The sequence below is a fragment of the Miniopterus natalensis genome, chromosome 15 (assembly GCF_054644295.1).
Source record: "Miniopterus natalensis isolate mMinNat1 chromosome 15, mMinNat1.hap1, whole genome shotgun sequence".
Classification (NCBI taxonomy): domain Eukaryota; kingdom Metazoa; phylum Chordata; class Mammalia; order Chiroptera; family Miniopteridae; genus Miniopterus; species Miniopterus natalensis.
The window spans coordinates 7,090,895-7,113,809 of NC_142095.1; the positions used below are offsets into that span (position 1 = coordinate 7,090,895).

General features: G+C 44.6%; 1 protein-coding gene across 1 annotated transcript in view; it reads left to right on the forward strand.

Annotated features, from left to right (window-relative positions):
* The window catches only part of ULK4 (unc-51 like kinase 4), a 177,535-nt gene that overhangs the window by 108,911 nt on the left and 45,709 nt on the right, over nt 1-22,915 (forward strand). The window contains exons 33-34 of the mRNA XM_016196088.2: nt 13,703-13,866; nt 16,651-16,749. Of these exons, the coding sequence (XP_016051574.2) occupies nt 13,703-13,866; nt 16,651-16,749 (263 nt within the window). The remainder of the gene's footprint in view (nt 1-13,702; nt 13,867-16,650; nt 16,750-22,915) is intronic.

Here is a 22,915-nt window from a genome sequence, read left to right on the forward strand (position 1 = left end):
GTCCTTGAGTCAGTAGCCACACTTAATCATGCTCTATCAGCCTTTAATTGTGATACTTAGGTTCTTTGCTAATGGTTTCCCCTAGGATTTTCCATTGCCATTTGTAAGTGTGATTGGTCTGTAGTTTTGTTTCTTGTTTTCTTGTGATAGAATGCATTCTTTGCTAGATTTTAGTGTTAAAACTTAATTGCTAAAAAGGAACATTTTCCTCTTTCTATGGTTCTGGAAGAATTGAAGAGTCACTGAAACAATGTATTCCTTAACAGGGCAGCAGAATTCCCTCTGGCTGGTGGTTTCATGGAGGCACATTAGCAGTGGTAGCTCTTTAACACCTTTCTCTCTTTCTCCAAAGATAATAAATCATTTTACATTTTTCCATCTCTTAGTCAGTTTCAGTAAATTGAGTTTTCCTAGAAAGTTTCATTGCGTACACATATTCAAATCTATTGGCATAGAGTTGGACAAAATAGGTTTTCACAACTGTTATTACCTTGGTCTCAGAAATTACTTCCCTGTTCCCATTTCTTGTGTATTCGCAGTTTTGTGTTTTAATGAGTAGTTAAGATAATGGTTGTTTAAGTTTCTTAGACCCGTTTGGGATTTACTTACTAGTCCTACTTTAAAAAAAAGTTAATTTCTGCTTTTATCTCTTAATTCATTACTTGGGCTTTTGTTGAGTTTGTTGTATCATTTTTTTTCTTAGTTTTTGAGTAAAGATGCTTACTTTATTTATCTCTAAACCAATTTATTTTACTTATATCTTCCCTTTTTGGTATGTATAAAGGCAATAAAACCGTATCAAGGTAAGTCTCAAGAGAGCGCCTGCCTTGAGTGTAAGATGGAGCTCCGAGTGACAAAGCACATGACAGTGTAATTGGCAGCACTTTCTCTTTGTGATGGGACCTGCGACAATGGTGCTTAGACTCAGCAGATTGGTAGATAATATACCCAGGACCTCAGCGCAGAGTGTGCCGCCCGGTAGGCCTGCCACCAACTCACAAGTGCTAATACGTCTCACTGACACATCACCAGCACGCAACAGCATTATGTAGTTCAGGCTTTGTGCTTCACAGTGTTCATTTTTAAATGAGTCATTCAGGGAAAGAATTATAAAACAAAGATAGACCTTTTGTTTACATTTGAAAAATATCAGCGTTATTAACATTTAAAACTGGCTGCTGGCTTGTCCCTGTGCACCGACCTTTCGGTAATGGGTATTAATTCCAGCTTCAGTTTTCTCAGCAGAGCTGTCAGAGTAATGGATTTCCACGACACGCAGCGTGCAAAGCCCGCCAAGGAGGCGTTTAAAGAAGTGTTTGTCTCCACTGGTGTACGATGTGTCAGAATCAACACGCCCATCTCTCACTAGGTTTATTATGAACCTGCCTAAATCGGCGTTCTCTCAAGAGAGCCGAAAATCACTCTGTGAGCAGTTTGGGCTTTGAAGTGTACTTGGTAGCCACAGGTTTTTTACTTGTCTGAGCACCATTCCAAATAGTGTTGCCCAGGAGGGGTTGGCCATCGCTTCCCGTAAAGGACCAGATAGGAACTGTCTTAGGTTCCCAGGGCAGGTGGTCTCGGCACCACCAATACCACCAGTACAGCAGGGAAGCGGCCACGGAGAACCCGTCAGCGAATAGGCGTGACCTCATTTTAATGAGGTTTTATTTGCAAAATTAGGATGCCAGCCCACTGGCCATGGTTTGCCAACCCGTGTTGTTCAGTAACTCAGACGCCCTCCGGACTACTCTCAAGTTTTCACAAGTCAACGTTATTTGTAAAATTTAGTTATTAAACTGTGATGTAACTCAAGATGAACAGAAAGTTACATATAAATACCTTAAAGGGGCTGCTGCCTTCACAGTGGTATGAAGATGTGTGAAGAAAAAGTGGAAAATTCCCCTTAAGGGTTTAATCTAAATATCATAATAAATAAATCTCTGTGTTAATTAGCCTTTGCTAGGTAATTAGTGACCCTAAATCCAAGTGACTTCAAGTAAGTCATTTCTTAAAAAAAAAAAGTTTTTATTGATATTTAGAGAGTATGGGGGATGGATAGAAGCATCAGTGATAAGAGAGAGTCATTGATCGGCTGCCTCCTGCACGCCCCCTGATGGGGATGGAGCCCACGACCCGGGCATGTGCCCGGGCTGGGCATCTGACCGTGACCTCCTGGTTCATGGGGCGGCGTTCAACCACTGAGCCACGCCGGCCGGGCCGTCCCGTTCACTAGCGACTCCCTCGCAGAGTTCCTGGCACAGTAGTTGCTCAGTAAATGGGTGCTGGCTGCATGAATGGCAGTGGATTCCCGATGTGGAGCTCACGTTCCGTTTCCAGAATAAGTGCCTCCCGCCTCTGCCCCCTGCCCACAGCCTCAGCCTCTGAATGCGTGTCCCGCCTGTTGTCTGACTTCGGGCCTCGTCTCTAGCGATGCATTTCCTGTCATTCTTCCCTCAACACGTAATAACTGAGAACCTGATGCATGCACGATGTCAGTGCTGGATTCTCCTGAGGCCACCAACATGAGCAACGCTTGAGCTGCCGAGTGACTTTTCATTGGTCTCACCCACTTGCTCACGTGTGGAGCTTCTGGCGGTGTCTGAGGGGCAGTCCTGTCACTGGGGCACAGTGAGAGTCGCTGGCAGGGACCGAGACCCAGGTTGTCATCCTGGATGTAGCAGAGTGATTTTTCAGAGCTGCAAACTTAGAAGCAATGATCTTATTTTTTGCTTCTTTCATTTTGTCCAACCTTAATTTTGAAATACGGCGGACTACGTGTTAAACAGATAGAAATGCCCCCTTTTCTTTACTGTTTCACGAGACAGAATGGGTCATGCATTGTCACTCCCCTGCCCACGTGCCTCTCACCAGGGCTCGGGGAGGCTGCTTAATGTCTGAAATCCTCTGAAGCATCAAAGCCGTATCATCACTCACCAAAAAGGATTTTTCAATATGGGAAAAGAAGGCATTTAACAAGCTTTTTGACTAGATTGGATTAAAACATGTTAAAAATAGGAAGGAGGGACACGTAACAGAAGGTGTGAAATTATAATGGTGTCGAGGAATAGCACAGAATGAGCCGTGCCTCCTAAAAAGACCTCAGAGAGCCGCTGAAGGAACTTTGAAGCTGTGCTCCAGAAAGGGAGTTGTGAGTTCATTATTTAGGGGAGAATTGGAGAAGTTGGCACATGAGTGGGGTGGTATGTAGTTGAAATCGGTGGATCTGAATTCTGAGTCTCAATATGATGAAGTGCTTTTGGGTCTTAATCTCTCTGGGATAATGATACCAGTTTCGTAGGTTTGTCTTGAGGATTCAATGATAATATATGTAAATTTTCCATGAATAATTAATAATATTAGCATAAGTATTTAAAAATAAGCACTAAAAATAGCCAAGTGGTCCTCCCATGGGGCCCTGTAAGCAAATCATTAGGAATGAAGATGAAGATAAGGTATTGAGACTGTATCAGCCACTTTAAATGAGTTAAACTGTATCACCCCAAAGAGGGTACAATGCACAAGTTACTAAAAAATCCATAGGTAAGCCGCGCCCGGCTAGCTCAGTCGGTAGAGCATGAGACTCTTAAAAAATCCACAGGTATGATCTCAGAGCCATCTAAAAAATTATTTATTTGTGGGATCCTTTCTTTCTTCCCAGCTTTACTGAGATATAATTGATAGCATTGTGTAAATTTGTGGTGTACGATGTGCCGATTTGATGCATTTATTTATTGCAAAATTATATCATGTCATATAATTACAATTTCTTTTTTGTGGTAAAGACATTTAAGTACCACTCTTATACAGTGTTATTAACTGTAATCACCATGCTGTACATTAGATCCTCAGGCCTGTTCATCTTACAGCTGGAAGTTTATACTCAGAACCACTGTTCTTAAGAAATTACAAAGAAACAAGTGTGCCTGAGATGTTAGGGTGGAAGAGATCTCGGTGACGGAAAGAAGGAGGGGAGGGACTTTGAAACTGCAGACAAGTGAGTCTGTCTCAACGAAATGATGCTGCTGTTGAGAAAAGGAGGGTCTAGTCAGGGAAGGCCCGGAACCCTATCGAAGGGGCAGTAATGGGGAAGAGACCTGGGAGATGGAAATCATGAACCTACAGATCAGAGTCAGGAGGACTGAACAGTTAGAGGATTGTGTTAGGTTTGTGATGCCTGCTTGTGGAAAGAGCCAACACTTCAGTGGATTAACACGCAGAAGTTTATCAGTTGTATAATAGTGGAATTTGTGGCATTCTTGGCCAGTGGATGGCTCTGCTCCATGTGGTACCCATCTCCTCCCATTTCATGGCTTCGTCATTCCCCTGGATGTTGAAATCCTCTGTATCCAGCGGGCGGAACTGTACAACAGTGGAGACCCCAGGTAGGAGTGAAAAAGTATTTGCAAGTCACCTATCTGATAAGGGATCAATTTCCAGAATATATAAAGAACTACAAGTCAACAACAGAAAGACAGATATCCTTGTTCAAAAATGGGCAAAGGACTTGAATAGACATTTTATTTAAAAAGATATACAAATAACCAATAAGCCCATGGAAAGAGGCACAACATTATCCATCATTAAATGCACCTTAAAACCGTAATGAGATCCACTTCACACCAGTTAGGATGATTGTTTTTAAAAAAGGGAAACAGCAAGGGTTATTGAGTATGTGGAGAAATTGGAATCCTCGTGCATTGCTGGTGGGAATGTGAGATGGTCTAGTGGCCGTGGAAACCAGTGTGGTGATTCTTCAAAAAGTTAAACATAGAATCACCATATGATCCAGCAATTCCCCTCCTCAGTATATGCCCCAAAGAATTGAAAACGAGCTCAAAAAGATACTTACAAATGTTCACTGCAGCACTGCTCACAGTATTCGAAGGTGAAAACGATCCATATGCACGTCAGTGGATGAATGGATAACAAAATGTGGTATGTCCATTCAGTGGAATATTACTCAGCCATAAAAAGGAATAAACCTCTGATTCATGCTATAACACGGATGAACTTTGAAAATATTTTGCCAGATGAAAGAAACCAAACACAAAGGGACACATATTGTATCATGTCACTTACTATACCTCAAATAGACAAATTTGTAGAGACAGAAAATAGAATACTGGTTACCAGGGTCTGGGAAGAGGTGTAGTGGGGGGATACTATTTAATGGGTACAGAGATTCTGTTTAGGGCCATGAAAATGGTCTGGAAGTGGTGGCGATGGCCTACAAACATAAGGTATTTAATGCCGCTGAGTTGTATACTTAGAAATGGTTGAAATGGCCTGGCTGGGCGCGGCTCAGTGGTTGAGCATCAACCTAGGATCCAGGAGATCGCAGCTTGATTCCTGGTCAGGGCACATGCCCGGGTTGTGGGCTCGATCCCCAGTCAGGGGTGTGCAGGAGGCAGCTGATCAATGACTCTCATCATTAATATTTTTAGCTCTCTTCCTTCTTCTCTCTGAAATCAATAAAAACATATTTTTTTTTAAAAAAAGAAAAAAGACACTGCTTCTCCTCACGAGTTGCGGAGACGCTGCAGTGTCTGGCTTGTAGGCCAGGTGACCAAGCAGAGCTCCCGGCCCTGACTCCCTGCGTGTTCTCTCTTGTGCTGTGAGTTGCTCCAAAAGGCAGGCCCGTGTCTAGTGAAAGTGCCAGGGCGTCCACTTCCTGTCCCAGATAAGAAAGATCCCAAGAGTGTGGGGAGGTCAGCTTCTGGACAGAGTGGGGGGAGCTCCGCACTGTGGTGGCACCACCTTGAAGGGAGACCCCACAGAGCAGTCATTCCAGGGCTGGCGGGAGGTTGGCTGTGGCCTCTGGGGGCCCCTTCTCAGCTCCAGAGAGTCTGATTCTTTCTTAGACTCGCAGATGTTTGCAAACATTCCCTCCGCCTGCAAGCTGAAAAGCAGAGGAGTTAATGAAATGAGAGAAAGCTATTAAGATGTAAATTGTTTTCTCTGTAAGTGCTTTCTCCCAGTGTGCTGAAACCTGCACTTACTTCCGTTCCCTTCTGTCGGGGCTGCTGACACTGGGAACTCCGGGTGCAAATGTGGGATCCAGCCGGTTACAGCCTCGCAGAGAGACAGCCAGCACCTGGCTCTTCCCTTTTCCCTTAGGTGGCACTCTCAGTGGCTGCGTCCTGTCTGCAATGCTTTCTCTTTTATATCCGTAGTTCTAGAGAAGAGAGGAAATCTAATGTGGGGCAGCAGGTCCTGCAGCAGTCACTGCCTTCTTCAGCAAACACTGGGACATTTGGAGTGAGGACAGTTCTTAATGGGATCAGAGCAGTAATAAAACTTTATGGAGGAGTTTAATAACCCACTCAGAGCACGGAGCAAAGCTGACCGTCAGCCTTCACGGGTGAGGCGTTCCCTCCATCCCGCGGTCCACGGCCTGGACTTTTAGTCAAATGCCAAGAGATCGCTCAGATGTCAGGTGTGTTTAATGTGCATCTTCCTGTAAAGCCGGCAGAATTTCGCACACTTTGAAAAACGGGCCCTCAGAGAGCAACGATCTGGCATTGACGCTTTTAATAGAATGTAAGGCATCAGCTCTTTCCATTTACAGATACGTCTGTGGGTGGTTGTCAAACGATGAAATGACCTTCTGTCGACATAAGCACCGAGCTTCGGGCTTTATCCAGCCTTTTTCTCTAGGTGTCTCTTGGATATTAGCTATAAACAGCTGAATGAACCCGAGGCCCCCTATCTCCCGCTCTGCTAACGTTTTCCACCGTGACGGAGCCGCCCTGAGCTCTGTGGCTCGCCTTCCCTCCCGCCCAGCAGCCCTCTTTCCCTGTACCGTGCCCAGACTGCGTTTCCTGTCGGAGGCGGTGGTTCTGACTTGGGTTGCGTTTCCTTCCATTTCATTCAGTAACCCTTTTTTGAATCACAGAGTGTTTAGAGTTGGAGTATCACTAAAAATTATTTATTCAAACCCCTCATTGCACCGATGATGAAAGCGAGGGCGACGGAGTGCAGAAACCTGTCCTGGGGGCGTCCGGCTGGAAAGCGGCTGGGATGGCCCTGAGCGGCAGAGGGCCTCACCTGAGCCGCCTCCTGCCGCCTTCGCCACGGCTGGCTCCTCCGCCTCCAGGGACCGAGCGCCAGCCCCGGCCCTGATGTTTCTCACACCGCCGTAGCTTTCCCTTTTCCAGGATGTCATATATTTGGAATCACACAGTGCGTGGCCATTTCACCTGGCCTTCTTTCCCCTTACAATGTGCATTTAAGGTTTTCCAAGTGTGTTTGTTTTTGTGGCTTGATAGCTCATTTCTTTTTATTGCAGAACAATAAATATTCTATTGTATTTACCATAAATATCCCATTAACATTTCATTGGACTACCACAGTTTGTTTATCCACTTGCTGGAAAACATCTCGGCTGCTGCTTCCAGGTGTTGGCATTATGAACAAAGCTGCTATAAACATTCTCGGGCGGCTTCTACGTGGACGTAGGTTTTCCGCTCACCTGAGTAAACACCGAGGCGCGGTTGGGGACTGGACGGTGCCGCGTCTAGCTTGTCAGAGGCGCCCCGCGGCCTTCCAAGGTGGCCGGGCCGCGTTTCCTGCCTGGTCCTCGCCGGTGCCTGGCGCTGTCAGTCAGGGTTTTGGATTCGCACCCTACTGGCAAGTTTGGGTGGCCTCTCATGGTGGTTTTAATTTGCAGCTCCCAAGTGTCACAGAACCTGGAGCATCCTGTCATGTGCTTGCCTGCCATCTGCGCATCTCCGTTGATAAAGGGTGTTCGGATCCTTTGCCCGTTTTTTCATTGGGTGGTTTGTTTTCTTATTGCTGAATTGAGTATCTTTGTATACTTGGGATATCAGTCCTTCCTCAGATGTGTTTTGCAAATGCGCTGTCCCTGTCTGTGGCCTGTCTTTTTACTGTCCTCGGTTTAGCTCGGAAACTTGGCTCTGACGGCTGCGATGGCTGAACAGTCAGCCGGTAGCCGCTCGCAGATCTGTGCAGAGAAGGTGCCACCGACGGCTTCCTAGATCATTCTCAGCTCCACAGCCACACGCCAGCTGCACAAAGGCTGGTGAACAGCTTGTCTGGGAAAATTTCATTTTTCCAAAATATCACCTGTTCTTATAAACGAATCGGAACATGTTGCATTCTTACATGGATTCAAGACTTACTGAGATTTACTTGGAAAACATTTAAATGGGGGGTGAAAGTAGCTTCCAATTTGTTGACGTATTTAATTTACTACTATGGAGCGTTAGCATGCAGTAATAAAGTACAATAATTTTAAACATTCAACTTAGTTGATTCTTACGTACGCATGAACACGTGAAACCAGCACATACGTCCAGGTAGAGAACCCGCGACCCTGCAGAGAACTCCTCGCGGTCCCTTCCCAGCGGCGCGCCCGCCCAGGCCCAGAGCTGATCAATATTACCTGTCACCTTGATTCCTTTCCTCTGTTCCTGTGCTTCATATAAAAGAAACAAAATATATCCACTTTTGTGTCTGGCTACTTTCCTGGAATAACTTCTGTGAGAGTTATCCACGTAGTTGTTTATGTAACTTCTTTATTAATTTAAAATACTGCTTCATAGTATCCCAGTCTAGGAGTAGATCTCAGTTTTTCTCTTTTCCTGTTGATGGGCGTCGGCTTGCCTATTGTGAATAAAGCTGCTGTTAACATTCTTGTGCATGTCTTTCTGGGGACACATCCCCTCATTTGTTTGGGATACATACCGAAACAGACACACACACACAGATGCACACGTACATATGTACACCTGCGAGTGGAATTGCTGAAACATGCGGGAGACGTCTGTTAGTCTTACAGTAGGTTTTGCAAAAACAGTTTTCTAAAGTGTTTCACAAACTGGCAACATAAGGGGATTCCTATTGTCCTCCACACTTGGTATTTGTTTTTTAAATTTCAGTCTTTCTCTTGGTGGGTAGTAGTAGCTCGTGTTTTTAATATGTAACATTTTTATATGTGGGTCACCATTTGGCTTCCTTTCCTGTGCCTGTGTGTGTCTTTTGCTCATTTCTAAAACTGGCTTACCTGGGTTTTTCTTACTGATTTGTAGGTTTCTTGATATATTGTAGGTAAGATTCCTTTGTTGGATATGTGTAGTGCAAATATTTTCTTCAAATCAAAATTCTAATAATTTAATTCAGAAGCATGCCATTACTACCCCTCAATGGTAAAGTTAATGAGCAGATGTTCTTAATTTTATGAAATCTAATTTATACTTTTTACGGTTGATGCTTTTTGTGCCTTGCTTAAGAAATTTTTGCCTGTGTCAGAGTCATGAAGGTTTTCTCTTACGCTTTCCTCTAGAACTTTTATTGTTTATCTTTCATATGTGTATCCATGAAACTTCTCACATTCACTGTGTCTCTGGTGGGACAGAATGGTCATGGCTCACCTCCATCTTCTGCACTGTTTATTTAAAGGCCTCTCCTCTTAGTCCGACCTTTCTATGGTGTAGGTTTGAGGTTTTTAGGGAGTAAACTCTCAGTACTTTCAGCCACCCCATGAGATGATGCTAGGTCCTTTCTCAGACAGCCTTTTCCCAAATGCTCTCTCTATAGTAGGGAGCTGTTCCCTCCACGTTAGGACCTCTCCTTGGAGGGACAGGTTAAGCACGTGTGTGAAGGAGGGCGTGCGTGTGTGTGAGCATCTGTTAGGCAGTACACTGGCAGCTTGTTTGCCGTCGCACAGAATCTTAGCCAGTAGCCCTTCGTAAGGCAGAAACTGGGTAAGGTACGCTCAGGGTTAGCAGCTCTTTTAAGATCTCAGATAAGCAGTGAACCGGCCATCTGCTGATCACTTTACAGCGTTACAAAATATTATAAAGATTTGCCTGTTCTTAAGATCTCGTTTTGATAGAAATAACCACAGCACCGGCTTCGTGTTTGAGAGTGGGCTCTCCTGACCCCGTTGCCTGGGTTTAACTCCTGGTTCTGAAGTTAACAGTCACTGTGACCTTGGGCAGCTCTTCTCTGTGCCTCAGTGGCTTCCCTGGGAACAATCGGTTTAATCGTAACATCCAGTGTAAGGGGTTGTTGCGAGTATTACGTGGTAAAGAACGTAAAAGAAGTCAGAATGTTGCCCTGCACCAGGTTCATGCTCCACAAATGTTACCTATCCACACAGTTGTGTTTGTGTGTGTATGTTTAATTTTGTCGTTGTTTTTCCTCTAGCACTTTATACTTTTCCGCCACTCAAGGACCCTACTACAGTCATTTGCCAGTGAATGATGCTGGGAACAAATTTTGCTTGAGGGAGTTATCTTTGTAACCTTCCCCCGAGAATAATTTTTTTTATAAATTTCAGATCAAAGCGGGTAATCCATCAAAACTTTCACTTATTTTTAATGAAATCATTTCTAGCAAATTATTTCTGTCAAGAATAGATCTCCTGGAGCACATCTCTTCTTTAGTGACTCACAGAAAAAGTAATCATTTGGCTGTTTCTTGATAGAAGTAGAATCTGGAACTGCTGTGAGTAGCGTCGATTTTGGAATAGCCGTACTGTGAGCCAGGCGCTCATAAGAATAATTTCTTCTAGTACTTGCTGTGGGGTAGTCGCACAGGGAAATGCTACAGAGCCACAGAGTCACGACCCTCAGCTGCTGTCAGCAGGGGTGGGTCTCACGAACATACCGTGTGATTCCAGGTACACAAGCTGCAGAACCAGGCCGCTAATCCTTGATGTCAGAAGTCAGAGTAGCAGTGACTTTGGGGCGGGAGGATGTCTGGAGGGAGCGCAAGAGGAGTCTGGGTGCTGGCGACTTTCTTTCTCAAGCTGCAGGCTGCTTACGTGGGCGTGCTTGGGAAAATTCATCTAGGTGTGTACTTAAGATTTTTGTACCTTTTTACATGTCTACTGCACATCAGTAAAAAGGTTTTCTAAAATGTTTCGTATCGATACGTGCAGAGTGTGTGTAAGCATTCGGTGTATGTGTACCCTAGATGCAGCAAGTCAGATTGGTAACTCCGTGACCTTGTACACGCAGCCAGGGCACATGTGTGAACTACTTCCTCATCTGTAAAATGGGTGCGATATCATCAGCGTCTAGTTATGCTGAGAAGTAACATGGCACATAGATGCCTTTAAGGAAATGCTCATTTCCTTCTCTTTAATGGACAGTGTGTGCATGTGAAAATTATATACACACACGTGCAGATCTAGGATAGATGCAACGACTCAGTAAACTTTATATTTACAACCCACGACGAAATTCAAAATGACCTTTCTACAAATGAGACATTATCTCTAAATGTGTTTGTAGTTTACATTTTACATAAAAGTATAACTATATAGTTATGTAGCCATGTTCAAATTCAAGCAGAGTTCATTGAATTTTTTTTTTTTTACAGTGAGATTGTGACCATGTATTTTCCCCCTCTAAAAGCTATTCTGTGTAATAAAACATATCATTAGTTACATTTAGGCTGCTAGAGATGCTAGGACAGGATGGAATGATCTTTCTTCCTGTGCAACCTGTGGGTTTAATCAGTAGGCGCTCAGCACTGACCAAGACTGAAATTCAAAGTTCCGCTCCCGCTTCCACACCTGCACCCCTCCCTGCGGGGGCCTGGGCCAGGTTTATAGTCCAGAGCAAGAGAAATGGCTTTTATTTCCATTCGCTTAGTAATTCACAGATTCTCTTATTTAAATATTTGTTGAGAACTAATTCCCTCTGGATGAGAGAGACAGTAAATGATCTGTGTCGAATGTGTGTCAGGCTCTGTGTTTGACATGGACAGTAAGGGGTCGGATGTGGGAGACGAGCACGTGGATGCGGGATGGCTAGGGAGGCCTTCTTTTAGGGTGGCATTTCAGCAGAAATGGGAAGGGAGAAAGGAAGAGTCACGCCAGTGTGAAGGGGACGAGCATTCCCTTCCCCACCAACCGCATTTCCCAGTCGTAACTCAAAATCAAATGCTCCAAAAGAAAAGGTTTGAAAATACCTCTGTACTTCTAAAATGCCTCTCTATTAAATGCAGTTCTGCTTTGGTGCTTTCTTCTTTCACTTTCGTCGGAAGTCATTTCAGATCTTTACTGCTTTCTGCCAGTAAGATGGTGTCACCTGCGTATCTTAAGCTGTATTTCTTCCACCAAGTTTTACTCCTTCCTGAGTCTGGCCCAGGTTTTCATTTAATGTGCTCTGTGTCCAGGTTAAACAGGTAAGGAGATAAAATGCACCCTTGTCTGACACCTTTGTCTCTAGGAAGCCATTCTCTCTCTGGGCTCTGCCCTGACAGTGTTTCCTGTTCACAATAAGAATAACTCTGAAAACCAATGTTCTGTTGTTGCACTTTACCTGTGAGACTTGAGTCCCTGGCTCAGTAACAGTATTGGCAAGGAAATGACAGAATGGATGAACTAACTGTGCCCAGGGGGAGGCATGTAACAGAGCCCACCTTAATTGAGCCTGATATTTGTCACCAAATTTGATAAGACAGAAAGTAATACAGACTCACACGATTTAGGGCAGGTTTCTGCTGGGCCAGATTTCCCATTTCAGCGTGTGGTCTCTATAGATTTGTGTTTTCTGGGCTTTTTGCATACATGGGGTCATACAATATGTGGTCTTCTGCATCTGGTAAAAGTCTTATAAGAGTGTAGTATATAGTGTAGTCTTTAAAGGAAGAAGCTCTTTAATGTTTATTTTCTGTCTCATTGATATTTTCTTTTTATTAATTCCTTCTATTTATTTTGGATGTAATTGGTGTTTTTTCCCCTAGAGTCTTAAGGTGGGAATTTATAGAATTTATTTCAAAACTTTCTTCTTTCCCAGCGTTTAGAGCTACAGATCCCTTTCTAAGCACTGTTATATTTTTTTTATCATCCTGACAAGCTAAAAAAATTTCCCTGTGATTTCTTTAACCCATGGGCGTTTTAGAAGTTTATTGTTTAATTTCCATACATTTGGGGATTTTCTAGGTACTTCCTTGTTATTGATTTTCCTGTTGTGTTGAAAGAACACCTTGTGTAAGATCTGAGCTTTTTGGAATCTGTTGAGACCTAATATTTTGGCCCGGCACGTGGCCAGTCTTGAGGGTTTGTGTGTGCAGGTAAGGAATGTGTCTTCTGCAGTTGTGGATAAGTAGCCTGTGAAAACTGTTGACCCCAAGGTGAGTGGGAGTGCTGTTCAGATGTTTTTTTAGCTGATTTTCTGTGTATTGATTTTGTATGTGTGTTTCTCTCACCGAGGACAAGTGCCGAGAATCTCTGGGTGTCACGGGACTTGCTTGTCTGAGCTCTCGTGTTTGCACTGTGTTTCCCCATGTCTTCTCCGCTGCGGTTATTTCGGCCAGCTGCTGCTTTATGGCTGCACTTAAGCAAGCATTTACCGGCCCCTCTATAGCGTGAACTGACTTCCAGTGTGACTTTAGCCTGTTGAAATCCTCCTCACTAGCATTTATCTCCTCTGCCAGAAAGCTGGAAACAAGATGCGACCGTGTAGGGTAGTGTTGTCCAAAGTGTAGTTTTGGGGAACCCTTGCCTAGGCCTCATCCTGGGCCCCTGCACAGTATCTCTGGGGGTGAGGCCTGGAAACCTGCATTTTACAAAACTTTCCCACATGTATCTGGTACACAGCGCGGCGGAAGGACTGCTTGGTGCTTGTGCACCGTGGAGTACACGGGCCTGCTCCAGTGGGTTTATAGGACACATTGTGTATATAATTTATGGTGAATATTTTGCCCATCTCCTTCTTACCCCCAGGGCTGGTCCAACATGTCTGTTACCTGTTCACCGAGACGGCCACACTGTGCTTGGACGTGGCCAATAAAAACAACGAGATGGCGGGCGCGCTGCTGTGTTCCCTGCTGGACATCCTGCACGGCATGCTGACCTACACGTCCAGTGTCGTGCGGCTGGCCCTGCAGGTAGGGGACCTCAGCCCACAGCTGGAACGGCCCTGCACCTCGCCACCCTTCCTGTCAGCCTCTCCTTGCTGATCTTTCTCCAGTGTGTCTTTAGTTTTCTAGAAAGAACTCATGTCCTGTAGAGAGAGACCCCAAATAAGCCATCTCTGGTGATCAGTGTCAAGAACAGACCATGTGATCACAGAATCGGAAAGGAGAGCAGGAGAGGCCTCAGCAGAGACTTAGGGAGCACGAATCGGGGAACCGGTCCTGACTGAGGTTGTTAGCCTTATGGGCACCCTAAGGTTGGCCGAGCAGTGAGCAGCCTTCCTGTCCAAGGACAGGGCCCCAGCCCACCCCACCCCCACCAGGAAAGATCAGCTTGCTAGGAGCACTGGATCGAGGTTTTAGCCCCACACATCCATTCACACAGACACGTTTGTTGTATACACATAACACACGTACATAACAAAACACGTAAACTGTAGCAATTGCTTTCCCTTATGACCCATAACATGGAATTTGGTTTTGAGGTGGTTTTGAGACTTAGAAGTATGTTCAGTCAGTTTGTCCCAAACTGTGCCTTGCTCTAAGGGCCGGGGATGTGGGCTTATTAAGTACTTTCCGTGTTAGGTGCCTCCACGTGCTTACTTTATTTACTGCTCCCTGTCGAACCAACAGTCAGCTGGTACTTAGATCTCATGAAAGCGCACGGCCGATGTGAGCTCACTGTTACGTTTCGGATCCTGGTAGGATTGCAAGAGGTGTGTGTCAGATGGTAGCTTGTTGGCTTGAATAGATGCAGAAGCTAAAGCAGAGACCCAACTGTCTTGACGCCCTGCCAGGAGTCAGCGCAGCAGAGCCAAGAACAAACCCCTAGAGCTTGTTCTAGCCTCTGTTGCTTGTCATTGTGATAAATGGTAACTTATCCTCGACGAAGCTGCTCGAGTGTTTAGCTTATCCGGTGTGGTTAATAAGCCATTCCAGGATCTCCTCAGCAAACAGGGTCATTAGTGTTTAACCCAGACTTGCCAAGCCAGTGCGTGAGAATGGCCTCTGAGCTGCCTGACTGGTTCCTCTGCTCATCTGTAATGATTCTAAATGCACAGTAGAGCCTTGGTAAGTACCTGTGGAATCCCAAATTAAGGATTTCTCTTGACCTTTCCTCTCCTCCCTAGTGTCTCTTCAGAGAATAACTATTTCTTATTTCTGTTTCCATAGTGGGGGTTTCATGTAAACCTTCAAGATGTGGTTGCTAGTGACGCTCACAAGGTGCTTTGATGATCTCAATCTATAAAATATATGTTTTGTAGACAGAAGGAATCAGAAGTTTAAAAATTCCAGAACAATAGGAATCTTCTTTTATTAGAAGTGATTGAATTAGGTCGATATTCAAGGGTGTTTAAAAGAAAACTTAATAGAAATATTTTCTAATTCCTGCTGTGCCACCTACAAACCTGGGAGTCATTCCTAACATTCCCTTCTTTTTCTTGTTCCCAATCTGACCTTTCACAAAAGAATGAAGATTTTGTATCCTAAATATCTAGCAAATCCAACCCTGCTCTCAAGCCCCGCTGCTGCCGCCCAGCTCAGTCTACCATCCTCTCCCGCCTAGACTGTAACAACCGGGTGGCACAGGCCCATGGCTGGTTAATGTGAAAAGGCCAATACTCTGTCTCAAATGGTGTTTCAGAAGGTGGAAATTAACAGCCAAGATCCAGAAAGGTTCAGACCTCTGGGGTAGTGCTATTTCCTGCAACGAAATTATAGCATCGCAAGTTGTTAAAAGGCAGGCATCTGATTTTTCAATCAAGTTCTTCTGAACCGAAGAAAGCAGGCAACTAAAATTCTGTCCATCGGCCTGAGGTGAAGAAGGGAACTTGGCATTTATGAGAAGGGCCCTGGAGCCCAGGTTCATGACCTAAGGTGAGGCAGCCTGCAGCCTGCTGTAACGGCTCTGGCAAAGGTCATTACCTAAGAGCGCTTTTGTTTCCTCTGAGTGAAATTAAAAACCGAGAGGAAGTGTGTGAGTGAGATGTGCATATTCTGTAGCAAACACGATAAATAACCAGTGCCTTTTCCAGTGTGAAATTATTCATCTCTGTTAGAAATCTCTGGAATTAGACAGCTCTGTAAAACTCCCGGAAGAAGGCCCACTTAGAATTAAAGGCACTCCTCATTTCTTATTTTAATTTCAGTTGAAGCCTTTACTTTCTAAGCCATGTAGACCTTATCTGAAGACTTTTTCATGCAGTAGTACATTGGACACATATTCTAGATGTCGTTTGTGCACGCATGCGCATACAGAGAAGGAAGTCATAGTAGGATGTGCTGGGTGTGCGTTATCGAACGTGCAGAAAAATGCCCAGGGGCGGTGCGCGTGCGATGTGGAGTCATATAGCCTTGGTCCATCCTCCAGCTTTGTCACCCATTATATGTGGGACTTCACATGAACTACTTCTCTGAACCTCAGTCTTCTCACCTAAACAGTGGGGGTAAGAGCACCTCGTTCCAGGCTGGTTGGAAAGGAAGTGCTTGTCCACCGCAGCCTGTGAAAGTCACCCTCACTTCTCCGGTGACAGCCCTTGTCACCGCTTTTCCTGTGGACCACCTGGTCTGCCTCTGTGGCCGAGCTGGCGGCGGCAGTGTGTGCACTGTCACATTGTAACAAAGCACAGCTTCTCTCCGGGGGCTGAGGTGGGATGCTTCCTCAGCCGTCTTCCTCTGCTCGGCCGAGGGGAGGTGTCTCCCAGGGCCAAGCTGACTAATCTCCAAAACCCCCTTTTTTCTTCCCCCCCACTCAAGGCGCAGAAGTCTGGTTCAGGAGGGGACACGCAGGCGGCGGAGGACCTGCTGCTGCTCAGCAAGCCTCTGACAGACCTCGTCAGCCTGCTCATCCCGCTGGTAAGAGCTCACCTGTTCGTGTGTGTCTCCGAACACTGCCGAGGCTGAAGTAATTTTATTTGGATTTCATGCTATTTTAATTCCTTTCAAAACTAGAGCCAGAAGGAATTTCAGAAGATCGTTTGTCTTGAAATGACTAAATTTCTACTTTATTTAAAAACCAGGTGGCTTAGCTGTGTAAATAAGGTAGAATCTCGGATCCTTCTTAATGACTGTGAGGTGGAAAAAAACACACAAAAAAGCAAGAAGTGAATTCCAGGAAGGGAAAAAATTCGTTATGGGGATCATTTCTCTTTCAAAGCAGTGTTTTAGAGTTATGCTTGGCATGCAGGGCTCCCCAGGAATGGAGAAGTGGAGACACGGACCTAGAGTGTGCCCCCCCCCCCCAGCCTCCACAGAAACAGGGTGAAATAAGTGAAATTAGATGAAAACAGGTGGGACTACTCGAGACCACCGAATATGGGAAAGGAACCCAGCAGGAGCTTGGAGGTTGGACCAACTTAGAGGACTCGCCGCATAGACACATGGCTCCCACCCACGGACAGAGCAGTCAGAGTGGGTGACATTCCACAAGCTCCCCTGAAGACCTCCCCAGATTTGGGGATCCAAGAACTACGGGTGCAGGGTACCGGAGGGATTGTGTCGCTTGCGGCCTCCCCCTCCACAGAGGCGGACAGCTCTCCCGCTCTCCCAAGGCTGCCGGGATTTCCCCTCGACCACCCCCTGGCTCATAGGAAGGCAAGTGCAGTTGGGTGGATAATTCTGGAGACTTAATTGTATTCATCAAATAAAGGTGTGGGTCAACTGAGAAAGAAAAAGGAGGGGGATGGGTCAGTACTGGCTTTTATGAAATAGTAACACATGTAGAGTAGAACCAGTCCCCAAAATAAATGTGGCAGTGGGCTCACAGTGATGGAGGGGACAACCCCAAATCCCCAGAACTGCCATGTCCCTGACAGAGCAAGAGGCAGGCAGACGGAAGAGTTGGGATGCCAGTGCATGTGAGAAGCCTGGAAGGCACGGTACCCAGTGGGGCGGGTGACAAGACTTCCGACAGGCCAGGTGAGGGTGAAGGCTGCTGAGGGACACATGCTCTGGGCCCATAGTTAGGTCAGATCTCCAACCAAATGCCATCCCACCCGCACTTCTGAGCGACAGTGCGGCTGCCAGACACGGCCAGGGAGCCTCTTCCCTGCAGCGTATTGTCTGAGCGATTTCCCCAGCTTCTCGGGACTCCGCGCTCATGGTATTAGTAACTCGATCACACTCGTGTTCTAACGTATTGGCCCACTGTGTGCCTGACGCGTGTGAGCTGGGCGGTGCACCTACGCGTCTATCACCGCACTCATTAGGGTTAAGAAGGGCCACATCAAGACTTTTGCAACGCATCTCCTCTGGAAAAGATGAACACGTTTATAGCTGTGTATAAAGTAAAATAAAAGTAATATGGCTATTGCGGATCTAAACTAGAGCACATACAGGCCAAAGATAAATTTTATAGCGGTTGTTAAAAAATGTAATAGGTTACCAAGGAAGCTGCTAGAATTTCACTCCCAGAGGGGAAAATAAACAGACTTTCCCTGTTCATCTGCCTCCGATAATTTTGGAAGCATTTTGCCTGAAGGCAGGTGAATGAACTTGTTAGCTTTTGAGGTTCTTTCCAGAAACGAAAGTAAACATACTCATCCTTAGGAGATGACACCCGTCAACCCATAATTTATGACCTATATTTATACTGCACACCAGAAGAATCGTAGTGAAAGGTAAGGATGAGACAGCGATTCTTAGTCCGTTCTAAGTGTGAACGGCTTTGAGAGTCGGGTGATTCCAGACCCTCTTCCCAGAAAAATGCCCAGAATCACTTACATTCCAAATTCTGCACACAAGTCACAGTTTCAGCGGGATCCTTGAACCCTCAGTTGGGAACCATGGTATAAGATATGGCATTTGAAGGACATAACAGGTTGACCGTGTCTCCTGGAGAAAAGATAAAGCAAGGTAATTGTTTGACCTAAATATTTTATTTCTTGAGAGGAGAAACTGGGAAGCCAGGCTGTATATATCCTGGATACGTTTTGTAACAGATAGTTCCTGTAAGAAATTATGCAACAGCCTCCTGCTCCCTCAGTTAAAATAGGTATTTTCAAATTTGTGAGAGATTGTTTTTTAATTTTTAAAAAATTGATCAATTACACACACACACACACACACACAGAGGGGGAGATGGAGAGGGAGGGAGGGAGAGAGGGAGAAGAAACATCGATTTGTTGCTCCACTTATTTATGCATCATTGGGCTGCTTCTTGTATGTGCCCCGACTGGAGATCGAACCCACAACCTTGGTCAAAGAGCCTGGCCCCCCATCTGAAGCAGATGGCCACTGACACGTCCTAATCTCCTGCGGGCACCTTTCCATCCAGTTCGTTCCAAAGATTCACCGGGAGTTAAAATGACTGTTCCCTGCCTGCAAGCCAGCGGTTGGACTAGAACATCTGTGCTGGCCCCTTCAAGCGCTGTCGCTTTAAAATTCACTCTAGAGATAGTGAAAAATCAGTTTGAAGTGGTACCATGATTTTAAAAAGTATCGACCAAAAATTTGCTTAAGGAAAGCATGCAGTTCTGTTTTCCTGCTTTTAAAGTATCACTTGGGCTGAAAGTAGTCGTACTGGTATTTCGTGCAAAGTTACACTTTATTCTCAGGTGGAACTTTATTTGGCAGTCTTTGACTGACTTGGGGTCATGCCTCCGCGATCTGGTGACACCAATAAAGGAACGTCAGCCTCGATGGGTCCGACCTCATCGGGATGCTGCTTAGACATTGGCGCAGCATTACTTGGGCTTGGACACTTGTGTGTGTCTTCTCATAGGTATTTTTATGTTCGCCTTGGATTCCCGAGGGTCATTAGTAGTTGGGTTTCCATCGTTTCTGTCTGCGGGATTAAGCCGTCTTCGGGAGCAGTAGCGTGACGTCACTAAAGACGCGCATGTGGAATTCGTTTCCCGGGCTCATCCTACCGTCAGGGACATGCCTGTGGGACTGGCCGCTTTCCCACGCAGCGGAAGGAAATCTAAGTATGAGTTGTTCGGTTTAGCTATTCCTGTTTCTTTTTTGTCAGTGTGAATTGAGGGGTAAAGTTTTAGACACACAACTTTTTTTTTATAATTGGGGTTTAGCTCATAATTAAAGATACACTTTAGGCAAAATGGGGCACGCCCATTTCATATAAAGGACACCCCAAAGCCGTTTGGAATGGGGGGACCGAGGAAATTACAAAACCCATGATGCAGAAACACTGCAAATACAGAAAATCTAGTGTTTGACCCAGTGATCTTTTTTTCTCAGTTTATCACTGCAGGAAAATAAATAGAATATTTAGGAACCAAAATTCATTTCCCTGTAGATTATTGTTTAAAAATTGATTCAAACTAAAACACTTCCACCATTAACCCTGGGCAAATATAAAATGCTGAAATATAAAACAATAATAAAGTAAAGGAACATATTTTCATTCTTGGACGTAATGTACATAATATCAAGAGGTAAAAGTGAAGAATTGGTAGGCCATCCTGATTTGGAGGCAGAGTAGCTCCCTTCTGAGTTTTTAATGGTTCTGCACCATTTATAGTACTTTACATTTTTTTCTCCAAATACTTTGTTTTATTTTGGCCACGCTGGAAAAAGTCCTTTAATTTCATGTAAACTTAGAAAGCATTCCTACGCATCATTTTTGAAACAGAAAATAATGTGAATATTTAATAGTGTGGATATTTACCCATAACTGGGATGCAGTGAGGCTAGCAGTTTTGGTAACGATGTTTGGCTTTTTTGTTTCGTCTAATGCCTGCAAAATAATCCTGTCTACAGCTCCCCGAGGCCCTTCCCATCCAGTATGTTCTATAATCATATTACTGATCTAATAAACATCTGTCTCACTGTAATAAAGTCACTTTGTGAACAGCCTCATTAATGTGCTGAAATAATGATCCCAGGGGTGTTTCCAACAGTTTCATCGGAGCTCTGAAATTAGTGGCCTAACGTTAGCTCTATTGGTGGGAAAACTGCCACTCAGGCCCCGTGGTTGAGTCTCCTGCAGAGCCCTGCGGATCAGCAAGGTGCACAGGGCCGAGCTCTCGCTAAAGGTGATTTGGGGCAGAAACGTCCTACAGGGTAAAACTTAAGACACACATTCTCCTTTTAATTTTAATTCCTGACCAGTTTCTTTCAATAAATGAACCATTGATTTATAAATATAAGACGACCTTACGGAATTCATGCTAAATATCTAGGGAATAAAGCCATACCTATGTTTAACCAATTTTAGATAGACTTTTCTTTCCGGTTGTAAAAAATTGCCTGGTTCGATAAATTCTTACTGTTATGAAGTGGTTTTAAAATTTTAATAGCCTTGCGATTTTATTTTAAATATCTATTCTTTTCATGGAAATACCCATTTTTAGGAATAAGTGTATTATCTCATATTCTTTTCCCCTTTGGGGTGCATTTTCTACCTCAAACCTATGTTATTTAGAGAGGAGCTCTTCAGAAAGGGATTATTTTAGTATGGAGAAAACTTCATGTATTTTTTCAGTAGCCCAGATTCAGTAAACGGTAATTTTAAGAATTCTGTGTAACTCTGTAATACGTTTTTGAATCTTAGACCCAAAGGGTAACGTCTCCAGGTTTCTTTGTTCATTGTTTGACAGTCATGAGCAATCACGAGGGTCTGTTGTTGGAGCTGTTAAAGGCAGCCTTGGCCCTTCACGCTTCTCCGTCGTCATTGGCAGATCTTGCATTTGCCATACGTTGATACATGAGGGTTACTGCAGAGGGAGTTCCCCCCTTTAAAAATGTTCGGGGTAAGGAAGGCAGAGTCATTTCATGTATTTGAATTACAGAAGGTGCCATAAGCACTTCATAAGAATTGAAACAGTTTAGAAGTGATTAAAGTAAAACTGAAGCTGCCCCTCCTGCCCTCACCGTGGCTCGGCCCCCAGTGTGGCCACCGTTCCTTTTGGCGTGTCCTTGCCGCCTTTTCACCCTGCGTATGATCACGCTGGTGTCATTGACTTTCTTTTTATTGTTTGTGCTTCCCTTTCTAAAAACAGGACCAGAGAATAGGTATTTTGTCACTTTTCTTTTTTACTTATCTCAATATAATGGACAGCTTTACTTATACATCGATCTTCCTCTCTTTAACGGCTGCATAGTATTTTATAGTGTCTGTGTCCTGTCATTCACGCAAACATTTCCCGGTGGGTGGCCGTTCAGGTGGTTTCCCCTTATTTGCTGTCACAAGCACGATACAGTAGACATTTTGGTTTTAGCTGCTTCTGCATTTCCTTTGGTCAGATACGTACCCACGAGTGAGAAGCCTGGATTGAAAGGTGCTTCTCAACTTTTAATAAACATTAACTACCATATAACCTCCCAAAAGATTTTAGCAGATTATAGTCAAATTAAAGGTGTATAAATGTCCTTGTTTTTCCACATCTTCACCAGCACTGCACCTTCTGAGTCTTACACATTTTTTATCCATTTGTCAGGTAAAGATGACAACTCACTGTTTTAATTTGGAATCTGTGGCTCCCACATTAGGGGAGAGAAAAGGAAATACAAGCAGCCACTCAGAGGTGAAATAAGTATAACAGGCACTAGCCTTGGAAATACAGAGGAGATGCTTTTATAGAAAATCATAACTGACCAAAATTGGTATCAGAATAGATCAAGATAACACACTTCAGAAGTTAAAATTTGATCATCCAATGATGTGTCTCAGCCCCTTTATTTAATAAGACGCACAAGGTCTAATTTGTTTCCACCACGTGCAGGTGGAAGAGGGAAGTGCCAGGCCAGCCCAGAAACCCTGAAGCGTGTGCACCTTCTAGAAAGTGAAAGGCGTCAATATCAGCATCCTCTCCAAGGCGAACTTTGTTACGTAAGGTTCCCGATCAGAATCGTTTGTTTGGAAAGCTGAACGTTGTTTACGCAGGACATGGCCACCCTCTCCGCCTTCTAGATGTCTCGCGCATTGGCCTTATTAGAAATGACATTCTCAAGGACGATTGTAGGATACAGAATGGAATCTGCTTTGCTGCAGTTGCAGGGGAAGAAGAAACGTTTCCCTCTTTTATTCTAAGGTTTCTTCCACAGCCAGTTAGAGGGGCTG